Source organism: Tachyglossus aculeatus, chromosome 21 (assembly GCF_015852505.1).
Source record: "Tachyglossus aculeatus isolate mTacAcu1 chromosome 21, mTacAcu1.pri, whole genome shotgun sequence".
NCBI classification, from domain to species: Eukaryota; Metazoa; Chordata; class Mammalia; order Monotremata; family Tachyglossidae; genus Tachyglossus; species Tachyglossus aculeatus.
Window position 1 is genome coordinate 4,774,904 of NC_052086.1, and position 21,696 is coordinate 4,796,599.

General features: G+C 45.6%; 1 protein-coding gene across 2 annotated transcripts in view; it reads left to right on the forward strand.

The window, feature by feature from the left end:
• The window catches only part of GRK3 (G protein-coupled receptor kinase 3), a 151,243-nt gene that overhangs the window by 119,154 nt on the left and 10,393 nt on the right, over window positions 1-21,696 (forward strand). For both annotated transcript variants that reach the window (XM_038763157.1, XM_038763158.1), the window contains 4 exons: window positions 14,190-14,256; window positions 15,134-15,234; window positions 18,821-18,887; window positions 21,029-21,124. In XM_038763157.1, coding sequence (XP_038619085.1) covers window positions 14,190-14,256; window positions 15,134-15,234; window positions 18,821-18,887; window positions 21,029-21,124 — 331 coding nt within the window. The remainder of the gene's footprint in view (window positions 1-14,189; window positions 14,257-15,133; window positions 15,235-18,820; window positions 18,888-21,028; window positions 21,125-21,696) is intronic.

Genomic DNA, 21,696 nt, shown 5'->3' on the forward strand with positions numbered 1-21,696 from the left:
CCATTTTACAGGGGGAACTGAGGCCCAGAGAATAATAATGATAAAAATAATAATGATAATAACAATAATGATAATGGTATGTGTTAAGCACTTATTCTGTGCTAGACACTGTACTGAGTGCTGAGGTGGATACAACGATGGTGGGCACGTAGTGAGAGGTTAACAAATACCATACTAATTATGGTTATTAGGCTGTGAACCTTCTGTGAGCCAGGGACTTTTTCTAACCTGATTATCTTGTATCTACCCTAGTGCTTAGATACTATGCTTTACAAATATTAAGTGTTTAACAAGTGCCATAAAAAAACAAGGGTTGAAACAGCAAAAAAAAAAAAAAAGTGGTTCTTCCTCAATTTTACAGACAAACACAGATCACTTCCCCAAAGAAGCATGAAAGCGAAGGAAATTGAGATGGCTTTTTCCGCTGAATTCAGTTCACGGGCGATGTCATTTTGATATGAAAATTGAACACTGTTGAAATGTTTATAGGAAATATTGATGCACCACTACGATAAAAAACGAACTCTCCGACGGGAAGGTGGCTGGAAGGTGATCAGTCAGTCAATCAGTGGTATTGATTCCGTGCTCACTGTGTCCAGAGCACTTTACTAAGCACTTGGGGGAGTTGCTAGGCACGTTCCCGGCCCAAAAGGAGCTCCCGGTCTGGAGGAGCCCACCAGAGGAAGGGTCCTGGGTTCAGTGGGGGCGGGGGTCATAGGTCACTTACCTCCACTCCTTAGACTTTAAGAACCTCCTGCGGCAGTGACTTTTTGTCCAACGTGATGATCTCCAGCCTACTCCAGTGCTTGGAACAGTGCTTGCCACATAGTAAGCACGTAACAGATACAATAATAATAATAATAAAAATCAATCAATCAGTGATAGGTATTGAGTGCTTACTGTGTGCAGAACACTCAGGGGTTGAAGCCTAGTTTTCCCACTGGCCTCTAGGCCGGCGCCCAAGAAATACTGTTGAGGGATTGACCAATTTTAATACGAGAGGAGCCCTTGGCTCTAATTGCCCAAAGGAGTATTTCCTTCTTCTTTTTCCTTTTCAGTCAGTCTGTCTATCAGTGGTATTTATTGAGCACCTGCCATGTGAAGTGCACTGTAATAGACATTCAGGAGAGTCCAGACTGGTAGAGTTGATAGACCCCATCCTTGAACTCAGGGCGCTTTCATTCTAGACGTGGAGGCAGCCATGAAAATAAAGAACCAATAATGATAACAATTAGAGTGGTATTTGTTAAGCACCTGCTATGTGTCAGGCACTGTATTATGAGCTGGGGTAGATACAAACTAATCGGGTTGGACATAGTGCCTGTCCCACATGGGGCTCACGGTCTCAATCCCTGTATTACAGATGTGGGAACTGAGGCCCAGAGAAGTGAAGTGATTTGCCCTAGGCAGGCATGTGGCAGAGCTGGGATTAGAACCCAGGTCTTTCTGTCTCCCAGGCCCGGGCACTATCCACCTAGCCACGCTGCTTCTGCCAAGCAAACTAGTATAAGGATAGGGGCATAAGTGCTGTGGGGCTGGGGGTGGGTGACTGTCAAACGCCTAGGGGATAGAAATCCAAGGGCCTGGGTGAGGCAAAAAGGAGGGCGGGGAGGGGAAATGGGGCCTTAGTCACTCTTCCCACATCCTTCGCTCAAAATAAAGAAAGCTAGATCGAGAAGGAGGGACAGGAAATAGTGCTCAGAGGCTGAAGGCGCCAGAGCTGCGGATGGAGAACCCAGGTCTGTGGGTGTCCAGGATTCGATCATCTACCAGAAGCAGTGTGGCCCCGTGGCTAGAGCCCAGGCTTGGGAGTCAGAAGAACCTGGCTTCTCGTGGCACAGTGGATAGAGCCCAGGATTGGGAGCCGGAAGGATCTGGCTTCTCATGACACAGTGGATAGAGCATGGGCCTGAGAGTCAGAAGGTCATGGATTCTAATTCTGATGCTGCCACTTGTCTGCCGTGTGGCCTTAGGCAAGTCACTTCACTTCTCTGGGTGTGAGTGACCTCACTGTAAAATGGGGATTGAGACTGTGAGCCCCGTGTGGTACAGGGACTATGTCCAACCCGATTTGCCTGTATCCACCCCAGCGCTTGGCACATAGTAAGCACTTAACAAACACCACAGTTATTATTATCATTATCATCCCGGCTCTGCCACTTATCTGCTTTGTAACCTTGGGCCATTCACTTAACTTCTCTGGGTCTCAGTGCCCTGACCTGTAAAGTGGGGATTAAGACTGTGAGTCCCATGTGGGACATGGACTGTGTCCAGCCTGATTAGCTTGTATCTACCCCAGCGCTTAGTATAGAGCCTTGCACATAATAAGCACTCAACAAATATCATAAAAACGTCCCTTCACTTCTCTGGGCCTCAGTTCCCTCATTCATAAAATGGGGCGAAGACTGTGAGCCCCACCTGAGACAAAGACTGCACCAACCTGATGAGCTTAGCTAAGGCACACCTTCTGGATCATTCCTCTGCTAAAAAGTGCTTGTATAAATACCATTCCCTCTTCTTAGGCAAACGGCAATTACCTGGGCAAACTTATTCCCCAAGCAGCGAGGCCTAGTGGCTTAGCGCTTACCAAATATAAAATAAATAAATGAATAAATAAATAAATAAATGAAAAACCAAGAGCAGCACCTGGTTTCTCCAGGGATCTAGTCACACGCAGCTGCTGGAGTCAGAATCCTGAACCAAGGGCATCACCTTTCCAATCCAGCATCGACTCCGCTGGTGTTCTTCAAATAACGGACGTTTTTTGAGGCATCCAATTTCTCCAGCATTGCCGCTCTGTCCACTCAGAGCATTCTGAAAGGAATCAAGGGGCCCTTATGCTGTAATGGAGAAAGACCTTTCCGACTCTGTCCAAGGAAATGGAAAACTGAATCCAGAAGGCTGGCGCTTCATCTGGGAAACGCTGGGCCAGAGCCTGGTGGCAGTGGCCATCAGGCTTCAGACCACTGGGAGGATCTACGGATCCTTAGTCGCTAGCCAATGGGCTCTGAGGTTGTAGTGCCTTAACGTCCTTCCCCCACGGGCACCACATATTTGTCAAGCACTTACTAGGTGCCAGGCACTGTACTGAGTGCTGTGGTAGGTACAGCTCATCAGGTTGGATGTAACCTCACTGGGGCTCACAGTCTTACTTCCCATTGTACAGATGAGGGAACTGAGGCCCAGAGAAGTGAGGGGACTTGCCCAGGTTCACACAGCAGGCAATTGGCAGAGCCACGATGAGAACCCAGGTCCTTCTGACTCCCAAGCCCTGGCTCTACCCTCTAGGCCACACTGCCTCTCACAGATGGGTGGCAGCGCCAGGGGGCAACTGCCTAACATCACCAGGCACTAGGCTTCCTTTAGATTGAAAGCTCGCTGTGGGCAGGGAATGCATCAACCTACTCTATTGTATTGTACTTTCCCAAGCCCTTAGTAGAGTATTCTGCATGCAGTAAGTTCTCAATCAACAGCATTGATTCATTGATTGATTGGCCATATGTGCTCACCTGTAGGTGATTTTTTTTTCTTTTAAATGGTATTTGTCAAGGCGCTTACTGTGTGTCAGGTCCTGTACTAAGCGCTGAGGTAGATACAAGCCAATCAGGCTGGACACAGTCCATGTCCCACACAGGACTCACAGTCTTAATTCGTATTTTACAGGTGAGGGAACTGAGGCCCAGAGATGTGAAGTGACTTGCCCAAGGTCACACAGCAGACAAGTGGCAGAGCCGGGATTAGAACCCACATCCTTCTGACTCCCAGTCCTGGGCTCTTTGCATGAATAATAGTTATGGTATTTGTTAAGTGCTTGCAATGTGCTAGGCACTGTACTAAGTGCTCAGCTAGGCTACACTGCTTCTGCTTCAAGGACGAAGGACGAAGGATGTGTGTGTATGTGCGTATGTGCGTGTGTATGCGCGCACAAGCCCAAACACATGAAGAACTTATTTGTAAATTGACCCCAATTTATACTGGAGAGATCCTACGTTCCTAATATCATGAGCTGACACTCCTGGATTATGCCAGATATGTACAGAAGATCTGTCGTTCAGGAAAGTGTTTGGATATTATGCCTTGTAGTGGAATAAGGTTAACGTTGTTTTCCTCTGTTCTTTTTTTTAATCAAGTTCCCTTCAGCTCATTTTATTCATTTGGGAGCTGCTGTTGCACTCAGACCTAGAAAGCCAGATCCTTTCATTCCATAATCAAATCGTTTTCTCTGTGGGGTTTTGATGCTCCTTAGTTGCTCTTAATTCATGTCACCAGCCTGCCTCAATCAGTCAGTCAACCGTTTTTATTGAGCACTTTCCATGTGCAAAGTATTGCACTAAGCACTTGGGAGAGTACAATATAACAGGGTTGGTAGACTCGTCCCCTACCCACAAAGCGTCATTAGAGAATTTATGCAAAGCAGCAAAGCAGCAGAGAAGTAGCATGGCCTAGTGGATAGAGCTCAGGCCTGGGGAGTCAGAAGGATCTAGGTTCTAATCCCAGCTCTGCCAATTGTCTGCTGGGTGATCTTGGGCAAGTCATTTGATATCGCTGGGCCTCAGTTCCCTCATCTGGAAAATGGGGATTAAGACCGGGAGCCCCATGTGGGACAGGGACTGTGTCCAGCTAAGGCACACCTACATGGCCATTTCTCTGCTCAAGGGGAAGGTGCTTGTAGGAATACCTTTCCTCTTTCTCAGGCAAATGGCTATTACTTGGGCAAACCTAGTCCCCAAGCAGCATAGTCTAGTGGAAAGAACACAGGCTCTAATTCGTGCTCTGCCGCTCACCTGCTGTGTGATCTTGGGAGGTCACTAATCTTCCCTGGGCCTTCATCAGTTCCCTCATCTGCAAAATGGGAGTTCAATCTTCATTCTCCCTCCCACTTACTCTGTGAGCCCCATGTGAGACCCGGTTATCTTGTATCTCCCCCAGCAATTAGTCTAGTGCTTGGCACAACAAGCACTGAGCCCCACAGTTATTATTATTGGCTTTTCTTTCCCTCAGTTTCCTCATCTATAAAATGAGGCTTCAATACTCATTCTCCCCACCACCCCCACTTAGCCTGGGCACCCCGTATGGAATGGGGATGGAATCTGATGATAACAATGATAATAATAATAGTACATGTTAAGCACTTACCATGTGCTAAACACCATTCTAAGTCCTGGAATCATTCATTCATTCAATCAATCATATTTATTGAGCGCTTACTGTGTGCAGAGCACTGTACTAAGTGCTTAGGAAGTACAAGTTGGCAACATATAGAGACGGTCCCTACCCAACAGTGGGCTCAGAGTCTAGAAGGGTGAGACAGAGAACAAAACAAAACATATTAACAAAATAAAATAAATAGAATAAATATGTACAAGTAAAATAAATAAATAGAGTAATAAATAAATAAATAGATTAATAATAAATAAATAGAGTCAATCAGGTTGGACACAGTCCTTGTCCCACATGGGGCTCACACTCTTAATCCTCATTTTTATAGACGAGGAAACTGAGACACAGAGATGTGAAGTGACTCGCACAAGGTTACCCAGCAGAAGAAGTGGCAGAGCCGGGATTAGAACCCAGGTCCTTCTGACTCCCAGGCCCAGGCTCTGTTGTATTAACCTTAGTACTTAGGTTCAGTGCTTGGCACATGTTAAGCACTGAAAAAAATATCACCGTTAATATTAATTCCCATTTGCATTTGGAACCTCACTGTACAAACTGTGGGCCCGTTGACTTGCATTAAAATTATGTTAATTGGGATTGGACAAATGCTAGCTCCCTGTGCTAAATGCTAGCCTATCAACTCTCCGAAGCACTTAATTCAGTGCTCTGCTCACAGTTAATGCTCAATAAATTATTGATTGTTTGATGCTACCTGGGATTTCTTTGAATACCTGTGATGTCAGTCATCACGAATCAGACCCTGCTATCTGTGACGTACTGTCACTGTCGGGTGGTAAGTTTGAACATGGAATTCTTGACCTTTACCTACGGTCTGTTTTAAAATTGATCTCATGAAGAATGCTGACATTTTTATATTCAGTCATTCAGTCAGTAGCTTGTTGTGGACAGGGAATGTGTCTGTTTATTGTTGTAGTGTACTCTTCCCAGTGCTTAGTACAGTGCTCTGCATATAGTAAGCATTCAGTAAATACAGTTGAATGAAAAGTATTTATTGGGTGCCTACTGTGTGCAGACTTCCTGTGCTAAGCACTTGGGCGATTGCTAGAGCGAGAAGACATGATTCCTCCCCCAAAGGAACAGCAAAAAGTTCCTTTCCAACCACATTCCATGAAAAAAGTTATATAGTTCACACTCACTATCTGAAAATATATCTCTTCTCCTGAGAAGCTCTAGGGCTTTTTAGTGGAAAAAAATGATTTAACCGAAAAAAATCAGAAGAATAATCTCCCAAATAAGCCTTTCTGTTCAGTTTTTTCCCTCTGATGGACAGTGCTTAGATTCTGATGTTTTTGTTAGATATTTGAAACCCCCCGGGATGAAGATTTTATACACGATTGAAAATGCGCCAGGAATTTTGGACGAGGTCTCAAGTCCCAGAGTGAAATGATCTTGTAGAGGAAGAGCTTCATAGGGAAGGAAGCAGTGGATGTACTTCTGGCTTGAAATTCAGTTTACAAACTTAGAGGTCCCTGAGGATGTGAGGAAGAAATAGAGAAAGAAAGAACTGTGTATAAGAAATGTCTGTCTAAGGCCCAACTTGTCGATGATTTGTTTCTGCAGGAGTGATTGTGTAGGAGGCAGTTTTAGCAAGTACTGCGGTGTTGACCCTATCCAAAGACAGCTTGTTGAGTGAGTTCAGGAGAATTGGTTATTTTGGAATTTCACTACAGTAATAAACGTGGTATTCGTTAAACACCTGCTCTGTGCCAAACACTAGACTAAGGTCCAGGTTAGAAGGACCTGGGTTCTAATCCTGGCTCCACCACTTGTCTGCAGTGTGACCTTGGGGAGGTCACTTCACTTCTCTGGGCCTCAGTTTCCTCACCTGTAAAATGTGAGCCCCATGCGGGACATGGACTGTGTCTAACCTGAATCGCTTGTATCTACCCCAGCGCAGTAAGTGCTTAACAAATACGATTAAAAAAACCCAAACCAACTAAGGAGAGGGGTAGATACAAGATCATGAGAACATTTGAGTGTGCATTTGTTTTGATTGTAATGGGGGTTCTGTGCCACTTAACTTTCAGCAGTCAGGCCATACTTTTTATTGAGCACTTTCTGTGTGCAGAGCACTGTCCTAAGGTCTTGGGAGAGTAGAGTAGGGGAGGTATATTGTGTGGAACTTGCAATCTAGTGGGGAATTAGAAGGACCTGGGTTCTAATCCCAGCTCTGCAACTTGTCTGTTGTTTGACCTTGGACAAGTCACTTCCCTTTTCTAGGCCTCAGTTCCCTCTGTAAAATGTGGATTTAGACTGTGAGCGCTCTATGGACAGGGTCTGGGTTCAACCTGATATGCTCGTATTCACCCCAGTGCTTATTACAGTGCCTAGCGCATAGTAAACACTTAGTAAATACTGCAATTGTTATCATTGTAACATTAAAATAAATCACAAAGGGGAAACATTCATTCAGTCATATTGATTGAGCACTTACTGTATGCACAGCACTGTACTGAAGCACTTGGAAAGTACAATTCATCAATAAATAGGGACAGTCCCTACACAGCAACGGGCTCACAGTCTAGAAGTGGGAGGCAGACAACAAAACAAAACAAATAGCCAGCTCTCTTCCTCCCTTCAAAGCCCTACTGAGAGTTCACCTCCTCCAAGAGGCCTGCCCAGACTGAGCCCCCTTTTTTTCCTCTACTCCCCATCTCCCCCACCCTACCTCCTTCCCCTCCCCATAGCACCTGTTTGTATAGATTTATTACTCTATTTTACTTGTAATATTTACTATTCTATTTATTTTGTTAATGATGTGCATCTAGCTTAATTTCTATTTGTTCTGATGACTTGACACCTGTCCACACTGTCTCCTCCTTTTAGACCGTGAGCCTGTTGTTGGGTAGGGACCGTCTCTGTATGTTGCCAACTTGTACTTCCCAAGCGCTTAGTACAGTGCTGTGCACACAGTAAGCGCTCGATAAATACGATTGAATGAGTGAATGAATGAATGAAATAAGTAGAATTATAGATGTATGTGCATCCTTAATAAAATTAATAGATAAATAATAAATAAATAAGTAATGAGGATATAAGCTGTAGGGTGTGGTATCAAGATGCTTAGCAGGTCCGGACTTTAAAGCTAATTGGTGGAAACAGAAGAAACACTTCAGACGTGGCAGTCAGTGTCAGCGGGGAGGGGGGCTCCAGTTTACGAGGCTGACGGTTCCCAGCTGGATGGGCCCCAGGACTGGCACCCTTCGTTCATCTGCTCAATCACCACAGGGTCATGTCCTCTCGACCCCGGGCCCCGCAGCCAGAGCCTGTCTCTGTTCATGTCCAGCAGCAGGACTAGTATGTATCACTATGTATGTAACTAGCTCTCTTCCTCCCTTCAAAGCCCTACTGAGAGCTCACCTCCTCCAAGAGGCCTTCCCAAACTGAGCCCCCTTTTTCCTCTCCTCCTCCTCACCCCCCTGCCCTACCTCCTTCCCCTCCCCACAGCACTTGTATATATTTTACAGATTTATTACTCTGTTTATTTTACTTGTACATATTTACTATTCTATTGTGTTAATGATGTGCATATAGCTATAATTCTATTTGTTCTGACGATTTTGACACCTGTCTACATGCTTTGTTTTGTTGTCTGTCTCCCCCTTCTCGACTGTGAGCCCTTTGCTGGGTAGGGACCATCACTATATGTTGCCGACTTGTACTTCCCAAGCGCTTAGTACAGTGCTCTGCACACAGTGAGTGCTCAATAAATACGATTGAATGAATGAATGAATGTACCAGCTAGCATGACTAGCGTGGCCTAGTGGCAAGAGCCCAGGTTTGGGAGCCAGAGGCCATGGGTTCTAATCCCAGCTCCACCACTTGTCTGCTGTGTGACCTTGGGGAAGTCACTTCACTACTCTGGGCCTGTTACCTCATCTGTACAATGGGGATTGAGACTGTGAGCCCCATGTGAGACGGGGACTGTGTTTAACCTGATTGCCTTAAATCTACCCCAGTGTTTAGAACAGGGCCTGGTACGTAGTATGTGCTTAACAAATACCATAATTATTACTGTGTTTTACTGTGTGCAGAGCAGTGTGTTCAGTCTCCTCCTTCTCTGCCTGCCAACCAGCTCCTTCTCCTTTCCCTTCGCCAACCAGCTGAGGGTCTCATTCAACAGTGAGAAGCAGTGTGGCCTAATGGGGAGGGTCCGGACCTGGGAATTAGAAGGATCTGGGTTCTAATCCCTGCTTTGCCACTTATCTGCGGGCTGACCTTGGGTAAGTCACCTGACTTCTCTAGGCCTCAGTTATCGCATCTGTAAAATGGGGATTAAGAGTGGGAGCCCTGTGTGGGACATGGACTGTGTCCAACTTCAATACCTTGTATCTACCCCAGCGCGTAGAAAGGTGCCTGACATTCATTCAATCATATTTATTGAGGGCTTACCATGTGCAAAGCACTTTACTCGGCACTTGGGAGAGTACAATATAACAATAGACACATTCCCTGCCCACAACAAACTCACAGTCTAGAGGGGGAGGCAGTTATTAATATACCTAAACCAGTCAATCAATCAGTAAATTACGAATATATGCAGATATGTCCATCTGTGCTGAGGGGGTGGGAGGGAGGATGAATGAAGGGAGCGAGTCAGGGTGACGCAGCAGGGAGTTGGAGAAGAGGAGAGGAGGGCTTAGTCAGGGAAGGCCTCTTGGAGGAGTTATGCCTTCAGTAAAGCTTTGAAGTGGGGGAGAGCAATTATCTGTCGGATATGAGGAAGGAGGGCTCTCTAGGCCAGAGGCAGGATATGGTTGACTTCAGTGTTTTCGAAAATATAAACCAAATTGCTGGGGATGCTTGGACCAAAGAATTATCCGAGCCCGTTGTTGGGAAGGGATTGTCTCTATCTGTTGCCGAATTGTACTTTCCAAGAGCTTAGTACAGTGCTCTGCACACAGTAAGTGCTCAATAAATACGATTAAATGAATGAATGAATGAATGAATTAGGAACAGATGTGCCAGGCGCTTAGTACAGAGCTGTGTATACACTGGACATGGTGATCGTTTGATTTGCTGAGACCCTTCAGAAGAAGGACGATTGCCCCTCTTGGAACCAATCACTTTGTAATCACACCCGGCACATTGGAGGGTCCCATTCCATTGCTAAACATGTCATTTAGCAACTCCATCGCTAATGGGCAAACAGGTGTGAAAATATTTCTCAAATTAATTTTATAGCACTGTTTCCCCACACGTACCTACCAAGAGACAGTGTTCTAAAGGTCCCTGAGCCCGTGGGTTCTTTTCCTCCTAGGCATTACTGCAACTTAAAGTTCTAGAGTGTAGTCATTTTGCCTCTGTTTGTTACAAGAACTGGATGTTTTTCATGTTTTGTGTTCCAAGAGTAGAGCTGCATTACAAGCTGACCAATTATTTTTCATTCCCCATTTGTTGAAACACAATAACACATTGCTCTATTTTCAGAACTGGGTACGAAGTACATGTTAATATGAATTCTTAAAGGTTAGCGTAAAATTAGGGTGGAGAAAATCAACTGCAATTGGGTTTTATCACCAAGTAGCTTTCGCTTGAGAATCAACGGTATTTATTAAATGCCGACTTGCTGCAAAGATTGGTGAACTCGTTGCGGGCAGGGACAGTGTCTACCCACTTTGTTCATACATTCACTCAATCATATTTATTGAGCACTTACTGTGTGCAGAGCACTGTACTAAGCCCTTGGGAAGTACAAGTCGGCAACATAAAGAGACGGTCCCTACCCTTGTCCTCTCTCAAGAGCTTATTGCAGTGTTCGGCATACAACGTGGCTTAGTGGGAAGAGCATGGGTTTGAGAGTCAGAGGTCATGGGTTCTAATCCCAGTTCTGCCACTTGTCAGCTGGGTGACCTTGGGCAAGTCTCTTAACTTCTCTGTGCCTCAATGACCTCATCTGTAAAATGGGGGTTAAGACTGTGAGCCCCAGGTGGGACAACCTGATTACCTGGTATCTACCCCAGTGCTTAGAGCAGTACTTGGCACACAGTAAGTGCTTAACAAATACCATCATCATCCTACAGTAAGCGCTCAGTAAATACAATTGATTGACTGATTGATTGATTGAGGAGTATTACATTGGTTCCTGCCGTTCTGAGCCTGGCAATGAAAACCAAGTTTAGTCTACCCCCTGGTGTACAAAACTGAAATAAATTTACTTGAAAAAGAAACAAATGCCTTGGGGTTTACTGTCTCCTTAAATGAGATGCCCTGCATTGTCCCTTCCACTTTTAAAGAAAGATTAGCCAACTGTCTTGAAACAGAGACCTTAATAGTGATAAATATCCTGGAAGAAAGGGTCCCGGACTTGGAGTTCAAGGACCTGGATTCTAATCCCGGCTCTGCCATGAGCCTGCTGCGTGACCTTGGGCAAGTCCCTTACCTTTTGTGTGCCTCAGTTTCCACGTTTGTAAAAGGGTGATTCAGTCCCTGTTCTCTCTTCCCCCTTGATGGTGATCCCTATGTGGGACAGAGATTGGGCTTTGGCTTAGTGGCAAGAACACGGGCTTGGGAGTCAGAGGGTGTGGGTTCTATTCCTGGCTCTGCCACTTGTCTGCTGTGTGACCTTGGGCAAGCCACTTAACTTCTCTGTGCCTCAGTTATCTCATCTGTAAAATGGGGATTAAGACTGTGAGCCCCACATGGGACAACCTGATTACCTTGTACCTATCCCAGCGCTTAGAACAGCGCTTGGCACATAGTAAGCCCTTAACAAATACCGTAATTATTATTATCATTATTGTATCTACTCACAGGGCCAGTCAGTCATATTTATTGAATGCTTACTGTGTGAAGAGCACTGTACTAAGCACTTGGGAGAGGACAGTACTACAATGTAACAAACACATTCCCTGCCCACAGTGAGCATATAGTCTGGAGGGGGAGACAGACAGGCATTAACACAAATATTAACAGGAAACATGTGTGCTAATTCTCATGCATTGTGCTCTCCCAAGCCCTTAGAACAGGGCTCCACACATAGTAAGCGCTTAATAAATGCCATTGATTGATTGATCAATATTAATCTTCACATTATCATCACTGAAATGCTAGAGGCAAAGAAGTGTAAATGGTCTTTGTTCTGAAAAGGCTTTTAGCTTGAAAAATTTCTCTCTTGTTTGCTAATTATATTGCCATATTTTAGTCAGCCAGTCAATTGTATTTATTGAACACTTACTGCGTGCAGAGCACTGTACTCAGCACCTGGGAGAGGACAATATAACGATAAGCACATTCCCTGCCCACTACGAGCTTGCTGTCTAAAGGGGGAGAGTAATTTTTGAGCCCCTTCTGTTTGCAGAACGCTCTTCTAAGCACATTGGGAGAGTTCAGTTACGATTACTGAACATAATCCCTGCCCTTCTGGAACTTCCAGTCTCGTCGGGGAGATGGACACTACTAACATGAATTAGTGTTTAATCTTGTCGTAGTAACTCCCTGGACCCAGCTCTTCCAGAACACCACACTTTCCATCTGCCATCATTCTGGTAGTGGATCCTTAGAGTTTCCTTGGTAAAAATCCAGAAGTGGTTGACCACTGCCGCCTTCCGCACAGTAAACTCGAGTCTCTGCCCTCCACTCTTTCCCATGCCATAGCAGCCCAGGAGAGGCGAGTGTTGACTTGAAGCAGATGGCTTGCCACTCGCTTGCCACTGGCCAAGCTGGGAACGGAGTGGACAGGCCTCTGCTTGACTCTCCCTCCCACAGCCGAGACTGGTAGAGGATTGGAAACTCTCCAGGTGCCATCCTGAGAGGGGAAGTGTTTATTAGGGTAGGTACAATTTGTATTAGAGTGCTCTGGATGCTTGTGAGGGCTTTGATGCTCAACAGTTTTATAAGGGGAAGAGATCAGAGATTCATCTCAGAAGACACCATGGAGATGGCTTTGGAGCAGTTCTGTGGAAATAGATAGAGCGGGAAGCTGTCAAATGCATAGCAGAGGAAGGTCCGGGCAGGATGAAGGGGATGAGAGCAAGAGGTCACCAGTGGGAAAGGTGAGAACAGGAAATGGGGAGGAGACTAGCTTGAATGGAGTGAAGTGTGAGCTGGAGTGTAGTGGGAGAAGAGCATGGATAAATTGGAGGGAGAAGCAGCGTGGCCTAATGGATAGACCCCAGGCCTGGGAGTCAGAAGCACCTAGGTTTTAATCCTGACTCCACCACTTGTCTGCTGGGTAACCATGGGCAAGTCACTTCCCTTTTTTCTTTTTAATGGTATCAGTTAAGCGCTTACTCTGAACCATCACTTCATTTTTCTTTTAAATGGTATTTGTTAAGAACTTACTATGTGCTAGGCACTGTACTAACCACTGACATAGATATAAGCTACTCCTGTTGGACACAGTCCATGTCCCACATGGGGCTCAAAGTCTTAATCTCCATTTTACAAAGGAGGTAGCTGAGGCCCAGAGAAGTGAAATGATTTCCCCAAAGTCGCCCAGCAGACAAGTGGTGGAGCCAGGATAAGAACCCAGGACCTTCTCACTTCTGGGCCTGTGCTCCATCCACTGGTCCTTGTTGCTTCTCTGGGCCTTAGATCCCTCATCTGTACAATGGGGATTAAAACTGTGAGCCCCATTTGGAACATGGACTGTGTCCAACCTGATCATCTTGTATCTACCCTAACATTTAGCACAGTGCCTGGCGCATATCACGTGCTTAACAAATGCCATAATGAAACAAACGTAAAGGGGGAATGGAGCTGATTCGGAGGTCTAGTCATTGGAAGCATGTATTTTGGCCTCAGAACTCCAGTGAAAATGAATAATCAGAAAAGACAAACTGTCTTCTAATTTACCCAGAGCAAATAAACGTCTCCATTATCTGATGTGGCCTGGGTTTCCTTGGAAAGACGGCTGCCTCCTTGTGCTTGTATTAAGAACTTGTGCGATAGTTTGGAAGCTGGAGAACGACGCCCTGTGCATTGTCCTTCTGCTCAGGGAACAGCGTGTGTCCCCCATCTTGACCTCTGACCTTTGATCAAAAACTTTTCTTCCAATTTTCTTTCTCCAGTCACAGTCCCTTCAGGCAACACAAAACCAAAGATAAACACGAGATTGATCGGATGACCCTGACAGCGGTAAGAGGTCTCTTTGTCCCATTGGGTAACTCCATTTCCCACTTTCCAGTGTGACTATAAGCACAAAAGCTCAACATTTCATCAGTCAAATAGCGGGATTTATTGAGCGCTTACTGTGCTTTCCCAGTGCTCTGCCCTGAGTTATGCGATCCATCAATACCACTGATTGAACGATTGACTTTGCCCCTCACCACATAAGTACATATTTTAAAATTATATATCACAAATAATTTATTCCTACTAACATCTTACTCCCTTTTTAGACTGTAAGCTCACTGTGGGCAGAGAATGTGTCTGCCAATTTTTTTGTAGGGTCCTCTCCTGAGCACTTAGTCCAGTGCTCTGTACATAAATAATAATAATAATAATGATATTTGTTTAAGCACTTACTATGTGCCAAGCACTGTTCTAAGCACTGGGGTAGATACAGGGTAATCAGGTTGTTCCCACGGGGGGCTTACAGTCTTAATATCCGTTTTACAGATGAGGTAACTGAAGCACAGAGAGCTAAGTGAGTTGCCCAAAGTCACACAACTGACAAATGGTGGAGCCAGGATTAGAACCCATGACCTCTGACTCCCAAGCTCATGCTCTTTCCACTAAGCCACGCTGCTTCTCTTAAGCCATTGATGTAGGTTCACTCATTCAGTTGTATTTATTAAGTGCTTACTGTGTGCAGAGCACTGTACTAAGTGGTTGGGAGAGTACAGTACAGCAATAAACAGATATATCCCCTGCCCACAATGAGCTGATGATTTTAAGATTAGGCATCTCCTGGAAAGAATAGTCAATCCAGGGGTATTTATCGAGCACTACTGGCTGACATCGATTTGCCAGGAGATTCTTATTATTTCCTTTTTTTCTTCTTCTTCTCCAGAATGTGGAACTGCCAGATACATTTTCCGCCGAATTGAAGTCTCTCCTCGAGAATCTCCTTCAGCGAGATGTTAGCAAGCGGCTTGGATGCCAGGGAAGCAGGTGGGTCTTCCTCTACTCAGGAACCGATGCCGAGGACCCCTTGGTCCACTCCCTTCCAAGAAAAAAATAATAATTCTCCCTGTTCTATATTCTGCAGTATTAACCAGCAGAAAAGGGGGAAACGGCATCTTCCTTCCGTGCATTTGAAATTATTGATGGGTTGAGGAAACTCGCAACAGATAGGAGCTCAGTAGATTTTTTTTTTACCCTAAATTTCAGCCCCGCAGCTGATTTTTAATAACATTGTAATAGCCACTTCATGTACGAAACATTCACGGACCAGAAAAATCAAAGCATTCTGGGTTTCATATGACTCTTTTCACAAGACTCAGTAGGGGCCTTTATGTGTGTTATTACTTCATGGACCTGGATTGGGTTTTGATGAAGTTGCTATGATTCCCATCTATTTTTTTCTTACAGAGAGAGGGAGAATATGTGTGTGTGTGTTGTTCTTGTTGTTAAAGGTATTTGTTAGTGTGTGTGTGTTGCATTTGATTCTCACCCCCACCCTCAGCCCATTTCAGGGCTGAATTAGTGCCACTGTATTAAGTGCCTACTCTGCACTTATTATCTGGGAAGATTCTTCATTTGACCCTGATACATAGGAGGTCTTTCCTCTGCTCGTCTGCATGGAGTCTGCTGTCTCCCAGCTGATTTTTGAAGGCCGCTCGGCCTAATAGTAGTAATAATTGTGGTATTTGTTAAGTGCTTATTATGTGCCAGGCACTGTAGTAATCACTGGGGAGAATAAAAGCAAATCGGGTTGGACACAGTCCCTGTCCCACGTGGGGCTCACAGTCTCAATCCCCATTTTACGAAAGTGGTAAACGAGGCCCAGAGAAGTGAGGCAACTTGCCCAAGGTCACATAGCAGACAAGTGGCCGAGCCGGGATTGGAACCCATGACCTTCTGACCCGAGCTGTAACCACTATGTCATGCTGATTTCTGAAAGTCTCAGCACTAAACTGCAAAGTTCCCAGATTGGGAGAAAGATGAAATTTGGATCACCCTGGGGAGGGACCCGAACTATCAGTCCTCTCTCTAAGGGGTGAAATTGACCAGGTTTTAGGGGGGAGAGGTTCCGAAGGAACTGGGTTCTAATGCTGCTCCACCACTTGTCTGCTGCATGACCTTGGGCAACTTACTTCACGTCTCTGGGCCTCAGTTCCCTCATGTGTAAAATGGAGATTGAAACTGTGAGTGCCATGTGGGACTTGGACTGTGTCCAACTCAAATAGCTTGAATCTACCCTAGTGCCTAGCACAGTGCCTGGCACATAGTAAGAGCTTAACAAGTAATATAAAAAAAAAAGGGAATTGAATCAGTCTTTAAATTGTTCTTTGTTGTCTGCTGCCGAAACAGAGTACCTACCGATCTGGCTAAACTGTAGCTTTGTCATTATAAAGCCGAGATAGAAATGTGAACCAAAAAGCAGTTCTCGCTTCAGTTGATCTGTGGCAAAATGTATAATTTACTCGTGCTTTTATAGCACGTAATTCCTCTGTTGGGTTTTTACATGTAAAGCCAAAGAAAATGCATCTCCTTCTGAAGGAATACATGGTCATGATTATGCATAGATGATCGTCAGATTTCTTATAGGAACTTTCGGGAAAGTTTTCCAGTCTAGTTGGACCCACAAATTTCCATGTCCATATTAGCATTTCAACCTACGGGGCAAATAATTGCAGCAGTTTGGTTCATTTCACACAGGGCTATTAACCTGTGTCTTCAAAACGGAACATGAAAGAGGAGTCAGCCTTCACACGAGGCCCTTTCTAGAGCACAGCTTTTATGATAAAGCCAGAAGCCATTTAAATAAAGCAAAATGGTATAACTGGGAACCAGATTCCTGTTCACTTTTCCAATCATTCCAGACCAAGGGAGATTTGTATGATGTTTCGGAGTGTATTGCTGTGGAAAAGCCCTAATGTATTTTTGTTTTCATTGTATAATTTTGAAACCCAGATAGGATTCTTGCCAGAAATCACGTGGATTTTTTTGTAACTTTTTCCCCATTTTCTCTCTTTGACTACCCCCCTCCCCTGACCATCTCTCCAATACTGCCCTCCACCTGGGTTCTAATCCCAGCTCCGCCACACGTCTGCTGTGTGACTTTGGCAAGTCACTTCACTTCTCTGTGCCTCAGTTACCTCATCTGTAAAAAGTGGGGATTAAGAGCGTGAGCCCTGTGCGGGACAGAGACTGTGTCCAGCCTGATTAGCGGGTATCTACCGCAGCTCTTAGAATAGTGCTTGGCATATAGTAAGCGCTGAACAAGTACCATTATTATCATTATTATTATTATTATCACTCCTGTATTGCCCTCTTGCCCCATCTCTCCTGCCCTCCCCCTTTGACCCCGTGCCCCCCATCTCCTTGGTTCCATCCTATTGGCCATCTCCTATACTGCCCTCTTGCCCATCTCCCCTGTCCCCCCCATCCTTGACTCCCTTACTAGCCTCCCCTTTTGCCCTGCTTCCCTGACTCCCACCCTTTCCCCTCATTCCCCACCCCACAGCCTTGTGTCTCCATGATCCCCCAATTTCCTTGTACCTCTCCCATCCTCACTTCCACCCCAGGTGCTCATGGTAGGCTTGGACCCCAGCCTGGCCATCCACAGTGAAGCGATAGCTCCTGGCTAGTGGCCCGTGGCTTCTCTGAGCCCACACCCCGTGACCACTTCCTTGCCAAGGCCCACACCAGCTTCTCTTTCTTTAACCTCCAGCCTCCTTTTCCCCCCAACACCTGCTCAGTTTGGGGGAGAACAGTCACCTTGATATTTCAGAGAAATTTGGTTCCTGAGGAAGAGCAGCCACAGGAGTGTTCGATTACTCAGTTTTGGGGGTTTTTTTAAAGTCAAAGTATAGACTGACAATTCTTATCCATCATTCAATCAGTGGTATTTATGGAGCACTTACTAAGTGCAGAGCGCTGGACTAAGCATTTGGCAGAGTACAACAAAATTAAGGAGATGCATTCCCTGCCCATAACGATCTTACAGTCTGGAGGGGGAGACAGACTGTAAATAAATGATAATATATAATTTATTTATATTTATATAATAATATAAATAAGTCATTATAGATAAGTCATTTATAGTATAGAATTTAAAGAGACGTACTTAAGTGCTGCGGGGTTTGGGGTGGGGCGAATATCAAATGTCCAAAGGTCACAGATCAATCAATCAATCAATCAGTCGTATTTATTGAGCGCTTACTGTGTGCAGAGCACTGTACTAAGCGCTTGGGAAGTACAAGTCGGCAACATCGAGAGACGGTCCGTACCCAAGAGTGGGCTCACAGTCTAGAAGGGGGAGACAGAGAACAAAACAAAACATATTAACAAAATAAAATAAATAGAATAGATATGTACAAGTAAAATAAATGAATAAATAGAGTAATAAATACGTACGAACATATATACATATATACAGGTGCTGTGGGAAAGGGAAGGAGGTAAGGTGGCAGGGGATGGAGAGGGGGAGGAGGGGGAGAGAAAGGAGGGGGCTCAGTCTAGGAAGGCCACTGGGAGGAGTTGTGACCTTTGATGTTACTGTCTGTACTAATGGTATTTATTTTTTTGGTAGCGCACAGGAAGTGAAAGAACATTCTTTTTTCAAAGGGATTGACTGGCAGCAGGTCTACTTACAGAAGGTAGTTCATTTTAATCATTCATCCCACTGTCACGTCCCCCTTTCCCTTTCATCTCCCACTTTCTTTTCTCCTCCACTCCTCAGACGGCTTCCCTTTTCCTTTCCATACGTCCTGACAGCTCTCCAACCCTCATTCCCCACCCCAGCCCTAGCTTCCATGTGCCAGCCAGTTTAACTAACAAGCCGGGAAGCAGCGTGGCCTATCGGAGAGAGCCCAGGCCCGGGAGTCACAAGGACCTGGGTTCTAATCCCGGCTCAGCCACTTTACTGTGGGACCTGGGGCAAGTCACTTCCCTTCTCTGGGCCTTGGTTTCCTTAGCTTGCAAATGGGGATTTAATCCATGTTCTCCCTCTTGCTTAGACTGTGAATCCCGTGTGGGACGGGGACTTTGTCCGACCTGATGAATTTGTATCCACCCTGGGGCTTAGAACAGTGTTGGACACATAGTAAGCACCTAGACAAATACCAGTTAAAAAAAAATTACATAAGGCAAACTGGTGATGTTTGTGTCTGGTGACCAACACGGAGAATGCTAAGAACCTGTAGCTAATTAGTCTTTGAGGTCAAAGAATCCCCACCACGTTGTTTGTGGTTGCGACGTGGAGATACTTTTGAAAGAAAGACCTTGTCTTTTCGCGTTAACAGGGTACCTGCTGTCAATCCATAAGAGGGGAAGCAGAGAAGCACTGTAACCTAGTGGAAAGAGCCTGGACCTTAGAATCAGAGGCCCTGGGTTCTAATCCTGGCTCTGCCACATACCTGCGTCCCACCTGATTAACTCGTATCTACCCCAGCACTTAGAACAGTGCTTGGCACATAGTAAGCACTTTACAAGTACCATAATTATTATTATTATCCTCACCTGCTGCTTGGCCATGGGCAAGTCACTTCACTCTTCTGGGCCTCAGTTCCCTCATCCGTAAAATGGGAATCAAGACTATGAGACCTGTGGGACAGGGACTGACTCCAACCTGACTAGCTCGTATCTATCCCAGCCCTTAGTACAGCATGCTTGGGAGAGTACAGTGTAACAGAGTTGGTAGACAGGTTCGCTGCCCACAACGAGCTTACAGTCTAGACGGGAAGGGAGAGGCACTGGGGTGGAAAACCCCAATTTGGTGATGCGGGTACATTCCACCCTCCCTACCTCCAAGCTACTACCTCTTTCCCAGGCTACAAGAGCCCCACGTTGCCGCCTCCCAGCACGAGTATGGGCAAGTGGAGAGCGGAGGGAAAAAGGAGCAGAGAAGCAATGTGGCCTAGTGGATGGCACCCAGGGCTTGGGAGTCAGAAGGACCTGGGTTCTAAACCCAGCTCCGCCACTTGTCTGCCTGGTGACCTCGGGCAAGTCGCTTCACTTCTCTGGGCCTGTTACCTCATCTGTAATACGGGGATGAAGACTATGAGCCCTGCCTGGGACCCGGACTCTGTCCATTCTGATGAACTTATGTCTACCTGTGTGGTGCTTGATGCATAGTAAGCACTCAACATATACATAAAAAAAAGGGACGGGAGTGCTCAGTAAACAGCAGTGATTGATTGATTGGCTGAAGAAGGTAGTAGCCTCCCCCCCGCCTCCACAGTCCGGCTGGCCTAACCCAGGGAACTCGTCTCCAGGACTCTCCCCAAGACCGCTGTCCCCCTCCCCACTTGGGCAGAGTTGGATTCCTGGCATGGATGAAGAAGGCTGGGTGTGGACACGGGTCTCGCTAGCCCCCCTTTCCGCCCCACCAGATGTGACGATTTTTTTTTTTTGGTAAATGGTAGCTGTTCAGTGCTTACTACGCACCAGGCCCTGTTCTAAGCACTGGGGTAGAAACATGCTAATCAGGTTGGATCACTCAGTCCCTGTCCCACATGGGACTCGCGGTCTTAATCCCCATTTTACAGAGGAGGGAACTGAGGGCCAGAGACGTAAAGCGACTTGGCCGCGTTCACCCAGCAGACAAGTGGAGAATCCAGGTCCTTCAGACTCCCAGGCCCCCAGGGTCTATCCCGTAGGCCAGGCTGTATCTCGACTTTTGTCCTCTTCTCCCCTATGTCATACTACCGGTTAGAGCTGTTGTGCAATTCATGGTAATACACTGCGGGGATTGGAAAATGCTTTTTTCAGTTGTTTTGTCCCAATTTTGATTTCCCAGTATCCTCCACCGTTGATCCCACCCCGGGGGGAGGTGAATGCTGCAGATGCCTTCGATATTGGCTCGTTCGATGAGGAAGACACCAAAGGCATTAAGGTACCTTTCTGGCATCTTCCCGCTTTTCATTTGCCCAAACCTAGAGCTGCTTACTTGCCATTTCTTTCTTTCTTTCTATTAATATTCGGCTCCCCCTCTAGACTGCAAGCTCACTGTGGGCAAGGAATGTGTCTATAATATTGTTATATTGTACTCTTCCAAACGCTTAGTACAGTGCTCTGCCCACAATAAGCACTCAATAAATATGATTGATTGATTAAGAGACAAAGCCCGGATTAGAAAACTGGTCCTCTGATTCTCCGGCCTAGGCTCTTTCCACTGGGCCACACTGCTTACTCAATAGTGTTTTTTTTTTCTTATGCTATTGCTCCATTCTCACCAGCACCTATGTTTCTGTGCATAGTTCAACTAATGATCGTGCCCGACACTTTAGTTGAAAATGTAAACATTTTCAAAGTTTTCTTTCTAAACCTTAGAGCCAGCTCCAAAAGGAGCATCTTCATCACCATATTCTGCTGGTTGAAAACTGTGTTTTTCCAAAACACCAATTAATCAATCAGTGGTATTTATTGAGCTCTCATTGTGTGCAGAGCACTATACTAAGAGCTTGG